General features: G+C 36.5%; 3 protein-coding genes across 5 annotated transcripts; 2 read left to right on the forward strand and 1 right to left on the reverse strand.

The window, feature by feature from the left end:
- On the forward strand, nucleotides 2,960–8,864 carry LOC109849342 (glutamine synthetase, chloroplastic). 3 transcript variants are annotated; one of them, XM_020419159.1, is made up of 14 exons: nucleotides 2,960–3,147; nucleotides 4,228–4,533; nucleotides 4,745–4,784; nucleotides 4,894–4,997; nucleotides 5,157–5,205; nucleotides 5,339–5,445; nucleotides 5,580–5,667; nucleotides 6,924–7,052; nucleotides 7,163–7,237; nucleotides 7,561–7,614; nucleotides 7,725–7,762; nucleotides 8,099–8,258; nucleotides 8,347–8,407; nucleotides 8,503–8,864. In XM_020419159.1, the coding sequence occupies exons 2-14, from the start codon at nucleotides 4,277–4,279 to the stop codon at nucleotides 8,640–8,642; spliced, it is 1,302 nt and encodes a 433-aa protein (XP_020274748.1). In that variant the 5' UTR covers nucleotides 2,960–3,147; nucleotides 4,228–4,276; the 3' UTR covers nucleotides 8,643–8,864. The 3 variants fall into 3 exon arrangements, with proteins under 3 accessions (XP_020274748.1, XP_020274749.1, XP_020274750.1); XM_020419160.1 differs by having other exon boundaries at nucleotides 4,251–4,533; XM_020419161.1 differs by having other exon boundaries at nucleotides 4,254–4,533.
- Nucleotides 9,706–11,014, forward strand: LOC109849343. The gene is made up of 4 exons (XM_020419162.1): nucleotides 9,706–9,879; nucleotides 9,945–10,164; nucleotides 10,241–10,286; nucleotides 10,721–11,014. Exons 1-4 carry the CDS (start codon nucleotides 9,756–9,758, stop codon nucleotides 10,832–10,834), a joined length of 504 nt encoding a protein of 167 aa, XP_020274751.1. The 5' UTR covers nucleotides 9,706–9,755; the 3' UTR covers nucleotides 10,835–11,014.
- LOC109846840 (DEAD-box ATP-dependent RNA helicase 57-like) lies at nucleotides 11,442–13,536 on the reverse strand. The gene is given in 5 exon segments (XM_020416080.1): nucleotides 11,442–11,980; nucleotides 12,369–12,423; nucleotides 12,426–12,521; nucleotides 12,618–12,740; nucleotides 13,429–13,536. Coding segments are annotated over 5 exon segments (591 nt in total). The 3' UTR covers nucleotides 11,442–11,771.

Below are 13,536 nucleotides of genomic sequence, written 5' to 3' on the forward strand. Positions count from 1 at the left end.
ACCCAGGAGCTGAAACTAAGGCCGAGAGCAATGTTGAAACCATGCACACAATTGAAACAAAGGTCAAGCAACAAACCACGCAGACATTTCCAACCATGCAGACATTCCCTAGATTCCAAATTAGAGCAGAGAGATCCATGTCGCAAATACAAACTATCAGCAAACCATGCAGACATTTTCAACCTAAATGTCTCAGTTAAGAAAAGCTCAACACTTAAGAAATTCAAAACTTGGATCCCAGTTAAGAAAAGCTCAACACTTAAAAAATGTGCTCAGATAAGGCCCTTTTATTCATTATCTGCCTCGCCATGCAATATATAATAGCAATGTTGGCTACAATATATTGCCTTGCCAATATATTGCTGTTATAAACTTTGACTGCAAATCTTAAAAATAGTCCATTATTATAACACAAAATATGCATACATGTTTCACTTTAATTCCATCAAACTAGAAATATGTAGGTGAGGTGGTGGAGGGCGAGGAGGAGGAGGGCATCGCCAGTGAGGACGGCAATGTCGACACCAAAGAGGGCGTGGGTGGAGGGGAGGCCGCGGCGGGAGAAGAGGCCGAGCCATAGATTGGAAAGCGAGATGGAAGGGTAAGGAGGAAAATCTTGGTTGATTCGGGCACAAGGGAGAGAGGGACGGGAGGGAGAAAGATGCAGAGAGGGGTGAACAAAATGAGCTGGCAGAAGGGGGTGGAGATTCAGGATTTTTTTACGAAGAGGGAAAAGTGGGGTTTTCCTCCGTAATCGGGCGTTTTGGAGCTAAAATTTTTTGGGGAAAAGTCTGACGTGGCGCCCCCTCTTTCCTTCACTTTCTTTTTTATTTTTTGCGAACCAAACATCCATTTGTGAGGGAAAACAACAAATTTTCCCTGCGTCAGTTTTCTGATGGGTTACTTTGTGCCACTTTCTACATTTTTTTGACGAAACAAACATGCCCTAGAAGGAAAACAAAAGTAATAGAGCACTAAGCCACATCATAATATGTTTGTAGCAAAAGTTGAATTGTTACAGCATTGATTATTTCTGAACCTCAATATGTTAGTAGACCATACAAAACAAGCACAAAATGGGTGCACAATACATTGGAGTACCTAAGTAAGGCACCTAAGTTAGGCAAAGGATTTCAAGTTACAAGACTGTTCAAGTCAGCAAGCCCAAGCTTGGGCAACATTGAGTTGAGCCAAGCAAAAAGAACCCATCATCATAAACTCATATCTTATCTAATCATCTTCTTTTTTTTTCGCCCCTCCAAAAATATTTCTGTGGTAGTAGAATAAAATGGTTCCAAAAGTGCAGCTTTGATTGTCCCCACTGCTCATCCCTTTATCCCTTTAAGAGCCAACCAAAAAGCATCATTCTAATTAAGCTTGGCGGTTGGGCTCAATGCCACACATTCACCAACCACCCCACCCATTTAATTAGTTGTTGAAACTTAACATCTTAAACTTGTTAATTGCAAGTGAATGTTCTCAGTGTGATCACTAATTTAACTTTAATACGCCATATATATGTAAGAAAGTGTTAATTGCAGACGTTCATTTTTCGTATTATCTTATACTTCCTAAACTTTTTATTAGTAGTTATTTTTCTGAATCCTAGATGATATTGATTTTTTGCCCTCAATTTACATATCAATATAGTCCTTTTCATTTTAAGCTAAGAACAAGAATGATTTACGCACAAGAAAAGTTATCCTTCCTTCCCTTCCCCTTCGTTACACTCTAATTTGGGGTGAAAGATTTTGGCTCAAATTCCCCCCTCATTCCCCTCCTCCACACTCCTAAATGGAACTCCCAAACAAAGATTAAAATTAGATTTCTCTTCCCCTCGCCTTCTCTACCCTCCATCCAAACAGGCTATTAACATCTCGATTTGACAGGAAAAGAATACCGTTTTAGAGTTTGAAAGATACAAATGCTTGTAAAAATGATCTAAAGAATACAAGGCTCGATTCGACAACTCTCTCATAAAATCGATTTTAGCTTAGACTGGTTTGAGTTCTTCCTTACCCGAGGAACGACGGACCGGTTCTAAATAAAAAACTGACCCTATAATCAAAGCAAGTTTAAGCTTTGGTCCATGAACAAGAGTGAGAATTGAACACAATTAGAGGATACATGTGCAAGTATTCAAGGACAAAATAAGTCACTAAGGGGCTGTTTGGTTGGTTTCCTAAAAATCAAGAATAGGAAATTGAGTCACGGAAATCTCAAAAACATCAATTTTCTCCGTTTTCATCCCTAAAACTCACCACAACATCTAATAAAATATTATTTTTATCTAACAACTCATCCATTTTATCCAATAAAATATTATTTTCGTCCAACAACTCATCTCATATCATCTCCTAAAAATAAACCAAACACAAGAAAATGGGTCACATCATCCAACTCATCTCATCTCATATTTAAAAATCACCCACATCATCCAATAATATGGTGACAACTCATCTCATCTCATTAACATTTTATTTCCACCCATTTCCTAAAAAAAAACACGGAAATTGATTTTCTTAAGTGTGTGTCACATCATCCAATAATATACAAACAACTCATCTCATCTCATCTATTTTCTTATTTTTAAGAATGAACCAAACACAAGAAAGAAACTATTATAGGAAATATGTTTCTTATAATACATTTTCTTATTTTTTTAACCAATCAAACAATCTCAAAACAAGTTTTTTTAAAAAATCACTCACATCATCCAATTATACGGTGACAACTCATCTTATCTCATCTCCTATTCTTTGATTTCCTTCTTTTTTTTAGCCAACCAAACAACCATAATACAAGATTTCATATTCTTTGATTTCCTATTCTTTGATTTCCCAATTTTTTTAGGCAAACAAACAGCCACTAAACCTTTATCTTATTCATCTAAAAACCCCCTCTCCTCACCGTCTCCAAGGGCTCTTTTCTCTACCACACAAGGACCCCAACCCTATCCGATCAGCAAAAGCCAGTCATCCTTAATTTATGGCCAGCTTGCACTACGCACCAAAACATCATCAGCCCAAACTTAAAACAAATTGAAAAAAAAAAAGGAAACAAAAGAGGAAGCCTGCCATCTCTGCTGCTCCTCTCACTCGTCAACTCTCTGCTGCTCTCCTCAAGGACTCCTGCGTCGAGTCTCAGGTACTTTCTTGAGCCCTCAGTTCTTTTCCCATTTTAGATCACCAACAGTTACTTATGAGGGGCATTCCAGTTATGGAAAAAAAAAAATTTAGCGTGCATCCTTCCGAGTCCACAATCCTAAATTTTGTGGTTTCAGCGATTTTTATTTATTTATCGTTTACTCTCATTTGTAGAGATCTTAAAAGTACCCGATAATTGTTTGAAAATCTTATCGGTTAATTGTATTCCATCCTAATGTGCCATTTGGTCTTAGAACTATATTCTCGTGATATATTTATTCTGAAGACTAGGTGTTTATACTTTTGAGTGAAAGAGATTAAATCTTTTCCATTAAAGATTTTCTGAAGGTGATTTTAATATTCTTTTAGTGAACCTGCAGAATCTGAGCTCGTGGATGTATTCCTTCTCTTTTTTCCTCTCTCTTTCGCCATATTTTCATTGCTGCGTTGAGATATAAGGTCTACTATCACAAGATATAGTATACATACGAATATTGATTCCTTTAATCTAAGTTGGATGCGCCAAAACTTAGAGACTAAATTGTCCCATAAAATGTTTTTTGGTATTAAAGAGATGGCTTGGCTTGAAAACAATGTAAATCAAAGACCCGCTTCGATCCCATGTTATTCATGAACAAGAGTATGTCACAACCTAGAGTCTTATATTTAGACCTTCATCTGTGTTCCCTATGGTTGACTAAATTACTATAAGTTTGAATCTTTGAAAGTTCCCTGAAAAACATGCTTGTGGTAAAACCTCATTCATTCACTCCCCCCACCCCCAACCCCCACAAAAAAAAAAAAAAACCCACCCAAAATGATGCATCCTTTCTTTGCTAAATGGCTTGTGGTAACCTACAAGATAGCGGATAGGCCGCCTATACTATCGCTCAATTGCAGATAGACCCCTGAGCGAAATTTTTTGACTATTTTATCATCTGAGTAAGAGAAAATTGTTTTTTGACAAATGACAGCTCAGGGTAAATTTCACACAGGGTATGTATCCGCAAATTGGACGATAGTACATGATAGTACAGGGGTCAACTACAATTAACCCTATTAAACGCTTTATAACTCTTAGGTGAACTTGCACATTCATCTCAGCAGTTGAAGAGAGAAATCCCGGAAAAATGGCACAGACATTGGTGCCCACGGTGCAATGCCAAATGGGAATCCTGAGCAACTCCATTCAATCCAGGACTTCTCTAAACAACAAATCTTGGAACTCTCTCCTATTGAACTCTCAGAGACCCAAGGCCAAGAAGTACTCCTCTTCGTTCAAAGTTTTTGCTGTACAGTCCGAGAATGGTACAGTCTCAAGGTTGGAGGGTCTGCTGAATTTGGACACCAAACCGTTCACTGATAAAATCATCGCAGAGTACATTTGGTATGTAACTCCATCATCAAATACATTATCCAAGAGACGTATGTGCAATGATTTTTCAGCTAGTAATTTTGGCCAAGAGCTACATTTTGAAAAAAAAATGATTCTCTATATAATCAAGTATTTGAGATATTTATCAATTTTAGTAGATGTAATATAAGTTGATGTCTTGTTGATAATTTGAGAGGCTAAATAAGATGTTTTATTTTACTAGGATTGGAGGGACTGGCATTGATGTTCGCAGCAAATCGAGGGTGAGCAATACAATTATTTCCCATACGAAGGGAAAATGCTTCATTTTATTTGTGAGATACTAAAATTTTACTAATTGTCACTTTTCACTTGTGTCTATATTATTTTCAGACAATATCTAAGCCCGTGGAGCACCCATCAGAATTGCCAAAGTGGAATTATGATGGATCGAGCACTGGGCAAGCTCCAGGAGAAGACAGTGAAGTCATCCTATAGTAATAATTGCTGCTTTTCTCTGTTAAATGAAGAAAATAAGATACATATATTTCTCTAGTTTTTCCCTTAAAAGGAACAAACGTGTACGAAGTCCTTTAGTTTAGAGGAAATTAAAAATTATTTCATCATTTTTTAACTGATTGCTATATGTGTTGCAGCCCTCAAGCAATCTTTAAGGACCCTTTTCGAGGAGGGAACAATATACTGGTTAGTTTGTTAAATCTAAATGTCATTATACATTAGGATGAATATCTGAACCAAATTTGAGTGATATTACAAAAAAGGCCTTGCCGATTTCTAGTGTTTTTTAATTATTCATAACTTACATGACTATTTGAAGGTAATTTGTGATGCATACACACCAAGTGGAGAGCCAATTCCTACCAACAAGCGTCATAGAGCTGCACAGATCTTTGGTGACCAGAAGGTCATTGATGAAGTTCCTTGGTAAGTTTCTAACAATAGAGGCTTGTTATATATTGGGTCTATAGTCAATTCTATGGTCAGAACTTTAACTGTAACATTATACATAATTCTGGTACAATCAAATAGTATCTTATAATATTATCCAATCTTTGTAGGTTTGGAATTGAACAGGAGTATACCCTACTCCAGAAAGATGTGAAGTGGCCTCTAGGCTGGCCAGTGGGTGGATACCCAGGTCCTCAGGTAATTACATCTATCTTTGGATTTCTTCTCTTTCTTTTCTTATTATGAACACAGCTACTTAATGAGTCCATGATTAGATAAAAATAGTGTCTTCAAATTAAGTCAAAATATGCCATTTTGATATAAGGACAAATTTTCAAACAGTCTCATTTACAAAAATATTCCAAAAAACGGTCCGTTTCTACAATATTCGTCAAAACTGACATAGTTTCAGCCGTCGGGCTGAAACTAGGTCGGTTTTGATGAAAAAAATATGAAACTTCACGGGACTTGAAGTCCTGTGAAGTTTAACAGCTATTTAACTAAGTTGCTAAACTTCACGGGACTTCAAGTCCCGTGAAGTTTCATAGTTCAAAACAACTTCAGAGCTGAAACGAAGTCCCGTGAAGTTTAGCAGCTTAATTAAATGGGTGCTAAACTTCACGGGACTTCAAGTCCCGTGAAGTTTGGGAACTTCTTTCGTCAAAACCGACCTAGTTTCAGCCCGATGGCTAAAACTAGGTCGGTTTTGACAAATATTGTTGAAACAGGTCGTATTTTGGAAATATTTTTGAAAAGGGTCGGTTTTGAAAATTTGTTGTTGATATAAATAGGGAATAGGCGAGGACTAATAGAACCCCCCCCCCCCCCCCCACCAAAAAAAAAAAAAAACCCCAACCCAAGTGATATAACTTAGGCTTATAGCTCTTTCATGTCATAACAAATATTTCACTCTTAAGAGTGATTCATTATTCCATTTATTTTAGCATCGACTGTAAGCTTGTTGATTGGGTGTTGTCTGTGGTTCATCCAGGATGGTTCAGATATAACCCTTCTCAGATTTTATGGTGTGGAATAGAATGAAAGGAAAACTATGTTTGGCTGTTAATTAATAACATGCATGAAAAACGGCTGTCCTTGTAAACTGGCAATATGACAAATGGCTGAATTAGAAAAGAGTGCATTCATGGGAAATTAGAGGGTGGCGTCAACTTAGGGAGGGGAAAAATAGGATACGAAATTGGTTGAGCTAGTTCACACGCGTACATTGTAGAATTACAACTCTGCCAGTTAGTGAAACGAATCAGAATCAAGTAAAGTCTTTTCTTGTACAGTTAGCATCACAGTTATTTGTGTTGCAGTTCATGACTTCATTCTTCGATAAGTCAAAACTAGCATTTTTTTCATGGAAAAATTCTACTCAGACAATGATCACGTTGTTTAGTTTTATCTCAAAGATTTAGAACAGATTGACGTTTCTACACTAAAATTGTCAGGGACCATACTACTGTGCAGCAGGGGCAGACAAATCTTTTGGCCGTGACATATCAGATGCTCATTACAAAGCATGTCTGTATGCCGGAATCAACATCAGTGGTACAAATGGGGAGGTTATGCCCGGTCAGGTGATTTCCATCTTCTTGATGATCTTAATGAGTATACATAGTCCTCTAATTTGTCATATTATCCCATTTTATTGAATAAGTAAGGTCATCAATTTTCATGATTTCTGCAGTGGGAATATCAAGTTGGACCTAGTGTAGGTATTGATGCAGCGGATCATATATGGTGTTCTAGATACATCCTTGAGGTAATTCATACAAACCATATTTATTTGCTATAAAATTGTTAAAGAACATTAAAGTGGGAAAAATAGTTTGCTCTCCTAATTGTAAGTAATTTGTAATTATAAATAATGTGCTTTTTATAAGGAAGATAAATCGTGAAACAAAACTTGCGTCAAGGTTGTATCCGTTGTATCCGATTATGCACAAGAGTTTCCAAATGTAAATGGATTTTTGTTATTTTTCTTGAAAATCTCTGTTTTAAAATCAGGTAACATGTAAGAGAATGCACATGTAGCTACTAGTTCAGATTCTTGGATATTTGTTTTCTAATTGGTTTTCTATGTAGAGAATCACTGAGCAAGCGGGCGTCGTGCTGTCTCTTGATCCAAAACCAATAGAGGTATCTACATTTGCCTCTCTGTTTGTGTGTGTGTGAATTTTGTGATAGTTTTATTGTTAAATAATGTCTAATTCTTTTTCTGTAATGAAACTATAACTTTATTTGAGCAGGGTGATTGGAACGGTGCAGGATGCCATACCAACTACAGGTACTTTACGTGATAAATCTTTTGGTTCCTACCTTCGAAACTGTCATTTGGCACTTGTCATATATAAGAGCATGAAATGGATTTTCACATATATTTAACTGGTCCTAATTACAACTGTTTGAATAGCTTATGTTTAAACCTAAAACTATAGATTATCGAGTGAAAAGAACAAAAGTAAAGGGGAGAGAAAGGTTTCAATATCAATTTATTTTCTTCCTCTCCAGATTGCTCGTAAGCAGGCCCTTGGAATTTATAATTAACATATATTCTAGGAAAGATCAATAATTAGAGTATCCTTCTTCATAAGTTGCATAAATATATGTACGATTACTGCAGTACTAAGAGCATGAGGGAAGATGGAGGTTATGAAGTAATAAAGAAGGCAATTCTCAATCTATCCCTTCGCCACAAAGACCACATTAGTGCTTATGGAGAAGGAAACGAGCGAAGGTTGACTGGAAAGCATGAGACAGCCAGCATCGACAGTTTCTCATGGGTATACTACAATATGTTCAACTCCTTTCTAAATTTTATTCCCCATATCTTTCACGGGAACTTCTCAAAAATTTCGATGCAATTGACAGGGAGTGGCAAATCGTGGTTGCTCTATTCGTGTAGGTCGTGATACTGAGAAACAAGGAAAAGGTTTGTGCACGTACTTTGAATACATGCATATCAGTGATGAAGACGGTATGTGAAGATTGATTTTATTTGTTATTTCCTATATTATTCTTCTGTAGGTTACTTGGAAGACCGTCGACCTGCTTCAAACATGGACCCATATGTGGTTACCGGTCTGCTAGCTGAGACAACAATTCTCTATGAGCCAACTCTCGAGTCTGAGGCTCTTGCTGCTAAGAAATTGCAGTTGCAAGTCTGAAGATAGAACAGTATTAGGAAAATTGCTGCCTCAAATAAATCGTTTCAGTACTTGTGGTTTTTATTTTCTCGCTGCAGCGTTTCTTGGTGTTTGTTCATTGTTCTGTAAAGGGATCTTGTTGAATTCCAGATATTCTACGTGCATTGCCTGACTGCCTGGCTTTGAACACTATTTATTGTAGTTCATTGCTCTCTCCTAATCTTTTCTTTGCTTTGATTTGCATTGTGGGTATTGTCCTCTGGTTCTTATGTTTGTGATTGGTATATCATTCATGGAATAGATCAAATTAATTAGATAAAATTATTGTCTCATTTGCATAGGTTAAAGTTTCTACTTCAGAGTTTCTGGTTTCCTCAGCACAAGTGCACTGAAGATATCAGTATGAACTGATAATACTTGAATATACCAAAGATGTACCAGTGCCAAATTATGTACTGTAAAATTTTTTAATCAAGTCAGGAATAATCATGATAATAATATTACTTGTCCAATGATTTCTAGAAGATACACTTGATTTTTTTTCTTAATTTACATCCAACAAAAGAAGGGAAATCGATAGAACTACAAATATTTATAATCTTTCAGGAGCAAAATTAACGTAGACTTGGAATGAATATTAATCATCTTGAGTCAAGTAGGCTAAACTTGTATTGGTTGAAAATAGGATTAGAAATTCCTCATATCATTATTAAGATAAAACTTAGTAACGGCTCTATTAGAGGATAAATTGTACAAGTCAAATCATTAAAAGTTTCATGCTTTCCTGAAGGACCATTGCTTTATCCAAATGTGTAATAAGAACTAGTCCAGGGTAAGAAGCACAACATGAAACAATGAAAGTTGAAATTGTCTTTTATGAGCAAAAGCTGCATGCATCTCAAGCATTCAAAGTTCTCTTCAGATCATCTTATTTTATTCAAAAATCACTTTCCAGCTTCAGAACCTTATTCTTCACTTGCCACTGGAGAAAAGTACCAACCTCCTATAGCAGCAAGGGATGTTTGCCTTTCCTTTATACTAAAGAAAACATATTCCCTTGTACATATAAATCTATCAATGAACTTGCAAAATTAGTCATATCTAATTCCAAATCCTTCATTTCCCTCTATCATAATGGCACAGGGTCCTAAATCTGTAGCATCTCTCATCCTCTTCATCAATCTTATAATGTACGCAGTTGTTGCTGCCATTGCTGCTTGGGCTCTAAACTATGGTATCGAAGAAACTCCTGATACAGGTACTAAAAGTTTTTGATATTTCATTGTAAATCTCAGGTTCAGATACTGATTCAATTTTGTGCAGTGAAAAGCCTGACACTCCCAGCTAGGCTGTTTCCGATATACTACCCTATTGGAAATCTTGCGACAGGATTCTTCGTAATGTTTTCGCTTATTGCTGGGCTTGTGGGTATTGCTGCATCGCTCAGTGGACTGCATAATGTGCTAGAATGGAGGGCTTCCAGTTTGTTATCAGCTTCGGCTTCTTCTGTTATAGCTTTGGGACTCACACTTTTAGCCATGGGGTAATTATTAATTGACTCTTTAACCTTCTTCTTGTTTGAAGATATCTTGAGATTAACGTTTTCATGATATTTGCAGGTTGGCCTGGAAAGAGATCACCATAAGTCCTAGGGCTCCAAGTCTGGTAAGCGAAGAACTATCAAAAAAATGCATCTCAAACTTAGCTAATATGTTGGATTAGACACATAAACATGGCACAAAAATGATATGATATGATACACTGACACGTAGGAAATTTTATGAAATACATGAACTTAAGGGGCCTTGCACAAAACTGCCATAAACTTTTTAAAGCTACAAAAGAATATCATAAACTGTTGGAAATCTTTGCTACAGCTCTTGTTTATATTATCAACCCACATAGATTTAAGGGTATGCATTGGGGCAAAATTTACCAAAACATGTCACACACAAAGCATGTAACAACAATTTTAACTAGCATTCAAATATGGTAGTTGAATACAATAAAAGTCATGGTCATTTTGTCTAGTAAAAAAATGTATGATAGTTTTTGTGCAAAATATCTTACAATTAGCATGGATGTTTCATAATTTGCAGAGGGCAATGGAGACACTGACCTTCATCCTGAGTGCTACACAGCTGCTTTGCACAGGAGCAATCCATGCAGGAGTCACAGGGATCACCACGTATCCCTCCACTGGAAGAGTTTGAGAGCTCAAACTTCTTTTGATGCATATGTTGTGTCATTAGCGTCTTCATTCCCTGTGCGTGATGTGTGAAATATCGATAAGTTTCCTGTTTCCTTTGTTACTGGTTTTCAGCAATTCTTCTTGAGAGAGGTGTATTTGAATATATAAGAAGTGATGATATTTGAGGGCTTCGCTAAATTTACATTCTGTTTCTTAACACACTACTTAAAATACTAGGTGAGTTGATTTTCTTTACACATATACCTCCCTTTTAATAGTTGAAAGGAAGTAGGAAAGAAGGATGAAAACAGCAGTAATTCCAGCAATATCTTCCGTTAGCAACTCAAAATCCTTTAACTAGACAGTTCTGAAAAAATTAGCTTTCTTCTCTTCCCAGTTGAGTTCTCATCCTCCCCTCCATTACTTGCGCAATAAGCATAAAAATTTCATGTAGAAACAAACTCCCAGTTCTTGAATGATCTTCTTCCTAAGGTTGAAGGTTCAATTGTCTCTGTTAGGGTATACAAGTATAATCCTTAAATCTTTATCACAATTGCAGAATTTAGATGTAGTAGAAGAGACTTTAAGCCGTTATCAAAACAAACCAGATTCAAATTACATCAAGCATGTATTTAAATAAAAATAGAAAAATTACTGTTCCAGGGAATAATTTAATAATACAAAAATTCTCAATTTTTGTGCAAGTTACTACAAGCAGAACAACTTTTTGACAAATTAAATATAAGAACAACCTTAGACATATCACTTAAACCTTTTAGGCCCCTCTTCTCTCAAACATAAACATGCGCCTGCCATTGCCAAGAGATGAAACGTCAGCCTCTCCAGTCATTGGAATAGGAATTATGCCTAACAAGAACTTAATGAACAGATGAAATCATCAGAACCATTCAGATACTTTCCACGAAAATCTTCCCTCATTTCAATGGCATGTTCGCTTTTTACTCTGGATTGTCTTCTGGTAGGGTTGATATTGCATCTCTCTGAGGTCGGTGCTTTTTGCGCCTGAGCTTGGGCAATGCTAGAATCCAAGAAGGAACCTCACACCCTGAAGCTGCCATTACATTGGCTAAGTGTCGTAGGAATGGCTTGTCTTCTTCAATGTATAATGTTATAGCCTCCCCACTTCTCCCAGCTCTTCCAGATCGACCTAACGGAAGAAAAATTGATAGTTTAGTTGCCATTTGCCCAGAAAACAAGTAATCAGAGTATGAAGGCAATATCAAGAAGTTCACGAATTGTTTCCTCGTTATGTCTTCTTCATGAAATTTAAGCTAGCTAATAAACTATGACTAGCCTTCTCACAGATAACCGCGTAGTTTTAGAGGCATGTGCTTGAAAGCATGGGAATAATTATATTTGCACAAATTTTTCTTAAATAAAAAATAACAGCACATTTATTGTTTTGGATCAAATTACTTGAATTTTATTTTAAGAATGTGTCTTATTTGGAGCTGTTCATGGAATGATATTACTTTCAGAGATACTTGCTAATTACCTTAAGAATGATTTAGTAAGCTAGGTCTGGCGTGATTTACCAATTCGGTGAATATACGCTGCAGCTGACTCAGGAAAGTCATAATTAATCACACACAGTTGACACCCTTAAAATCCATTCCTCGAGCAATGACATCAGTTGCTATTAAAACCCACGTCCTGCCTGCTCTGAAGTTATCAACTGCATTTTCTCTCTGGGAAGGGGAAAAAAAGGAAAATATAATAACTAAGCTAGAATAAGCATACAGTAAATATAGTTTTTTATGTGCAAAAATGCATATAGGTGTTACCTGCTCTTGAGTAAGATCGGCATGAATCACATCAGCCTTTACGTTGTCAAATGACAATTCCTTGTAGAGCTCCTTTGCCCTTTCTTTGCTTTGGACAAACACTAATACGGGAGGATTCAGAGACTGCGAGTTAACATAACATGAGAATCAGCGAGTAAGCTCTCGAGTTAAGAATCAACAAGAAACTTGGAATTTATTAATACTAAGAATAGAAAGAATGAACGAATATGCATCCCACTGTATGGTTTTCTTTCCAGCAACGAAAACTGGTATTATGACGTGCATACTTCGCTTAAGCAAATTTTGGTTCGCACAAATGCACTAGAAGTTCAAGTTCATTATTGAAACAAAGTTATTAACCAGAATTGGCCAACCGCCATGTCCCCTATGTATACAAACAAAATAACAGACAGCATAGTGGAGGTATTTATGCAGACTACTCTGTGTACGCAACGAAGAAGCAAAGCCAGCATGACTGGGAATTAAAAGCAAATAACAAATCGTTTCTGTGTTATTTTGGTCAATTTTGACGATAGTTTACCGAAATTCATTTACCACATCTAAAAGCTTTATATATGTCTCGTAAAGGAAATAGCGATAAACTGGCAAAATACCTCTGCAAAACTTTGTCTTAAAGCAATCAGCTTGCCCTTTTCACTTCCAGCAAAAATCACTTTGTTTAATCAATTCTGATGCAGAGTTCAAACAGACACTCAAAGCAACAAATCTCATGAACTTGAGAAATTTTTTCAGAAACCAAACGAGATAGACAGGTGTTTATACTCACTTTCTAGTTTCTACCAACAATCACCCGAACAGCATCATGAATAATAGAGGGTGCAAGCTCTTCAACAGAATCAGGTAAAGTAGCACTGAATAAAGAACGTATTATGGAAGGATTTGAGCAAGCTTTGACCAT

Source organism: Asparagus officinalis, chromosome 7 (assembly GCF_001876935.1).
Source record: "Asparagus officinalis chromosome 7, Aspof.V1, whole genome shotgun sequence".
NCBI lineage: Eukaryota > Viridiplantae > Streptophyta > Magnoliopsida > Asparagales > Asparagaceae > Asparagus > Asparagus officinalis.

Excerpts from the sequence above, each read along its gene's own strand:
- LOC109849342 (XM_020419159.1), top strand. The coding sequence starts at position 4,277 with ATGGCACAGACATTGGTGCCCACGGTGCAATGCCAAATGGGAATCCTG. Across the intron at positions 5,206-5,338 it reads GAGGAGGGAACAATATACTG|GTAATTTGTGATGCATACAC; the intron begins GTTAGTTTGTTA and ends GACTATTTGAAG. Across the intron at positions 7,053-7,162 it reads GGGAGGTTATGCCCGGTCAG|TGGGAATATCAAGTTGGACC; the intron begins GTGATTTCCATC and ends TGATTTCTGCAG.
- LOC109849343 (XM_020419162.1), top strand. The coding sequence starts at position 9,756 with ATGGCACAGGGTCCTAAATCTGTAGCATCTCTCATCCTCTTCATCAAT. Across the intron at positions 9,880-9,944 it reads CGAAGAAACTCCTGATACAG|TGAAAAGCCTGACACTCCCA; the intron begins GTACTAAAAGTT and ends AATTTTGTGCAG. Across the intron at positions 10,287-10,720 it reads GTCCTAGGGCTCCAAGTCTG|AGGGCAATGGAGACACTGAC; the intron begins GTAAGCGAAGAA and ends CATAATTTGCAG.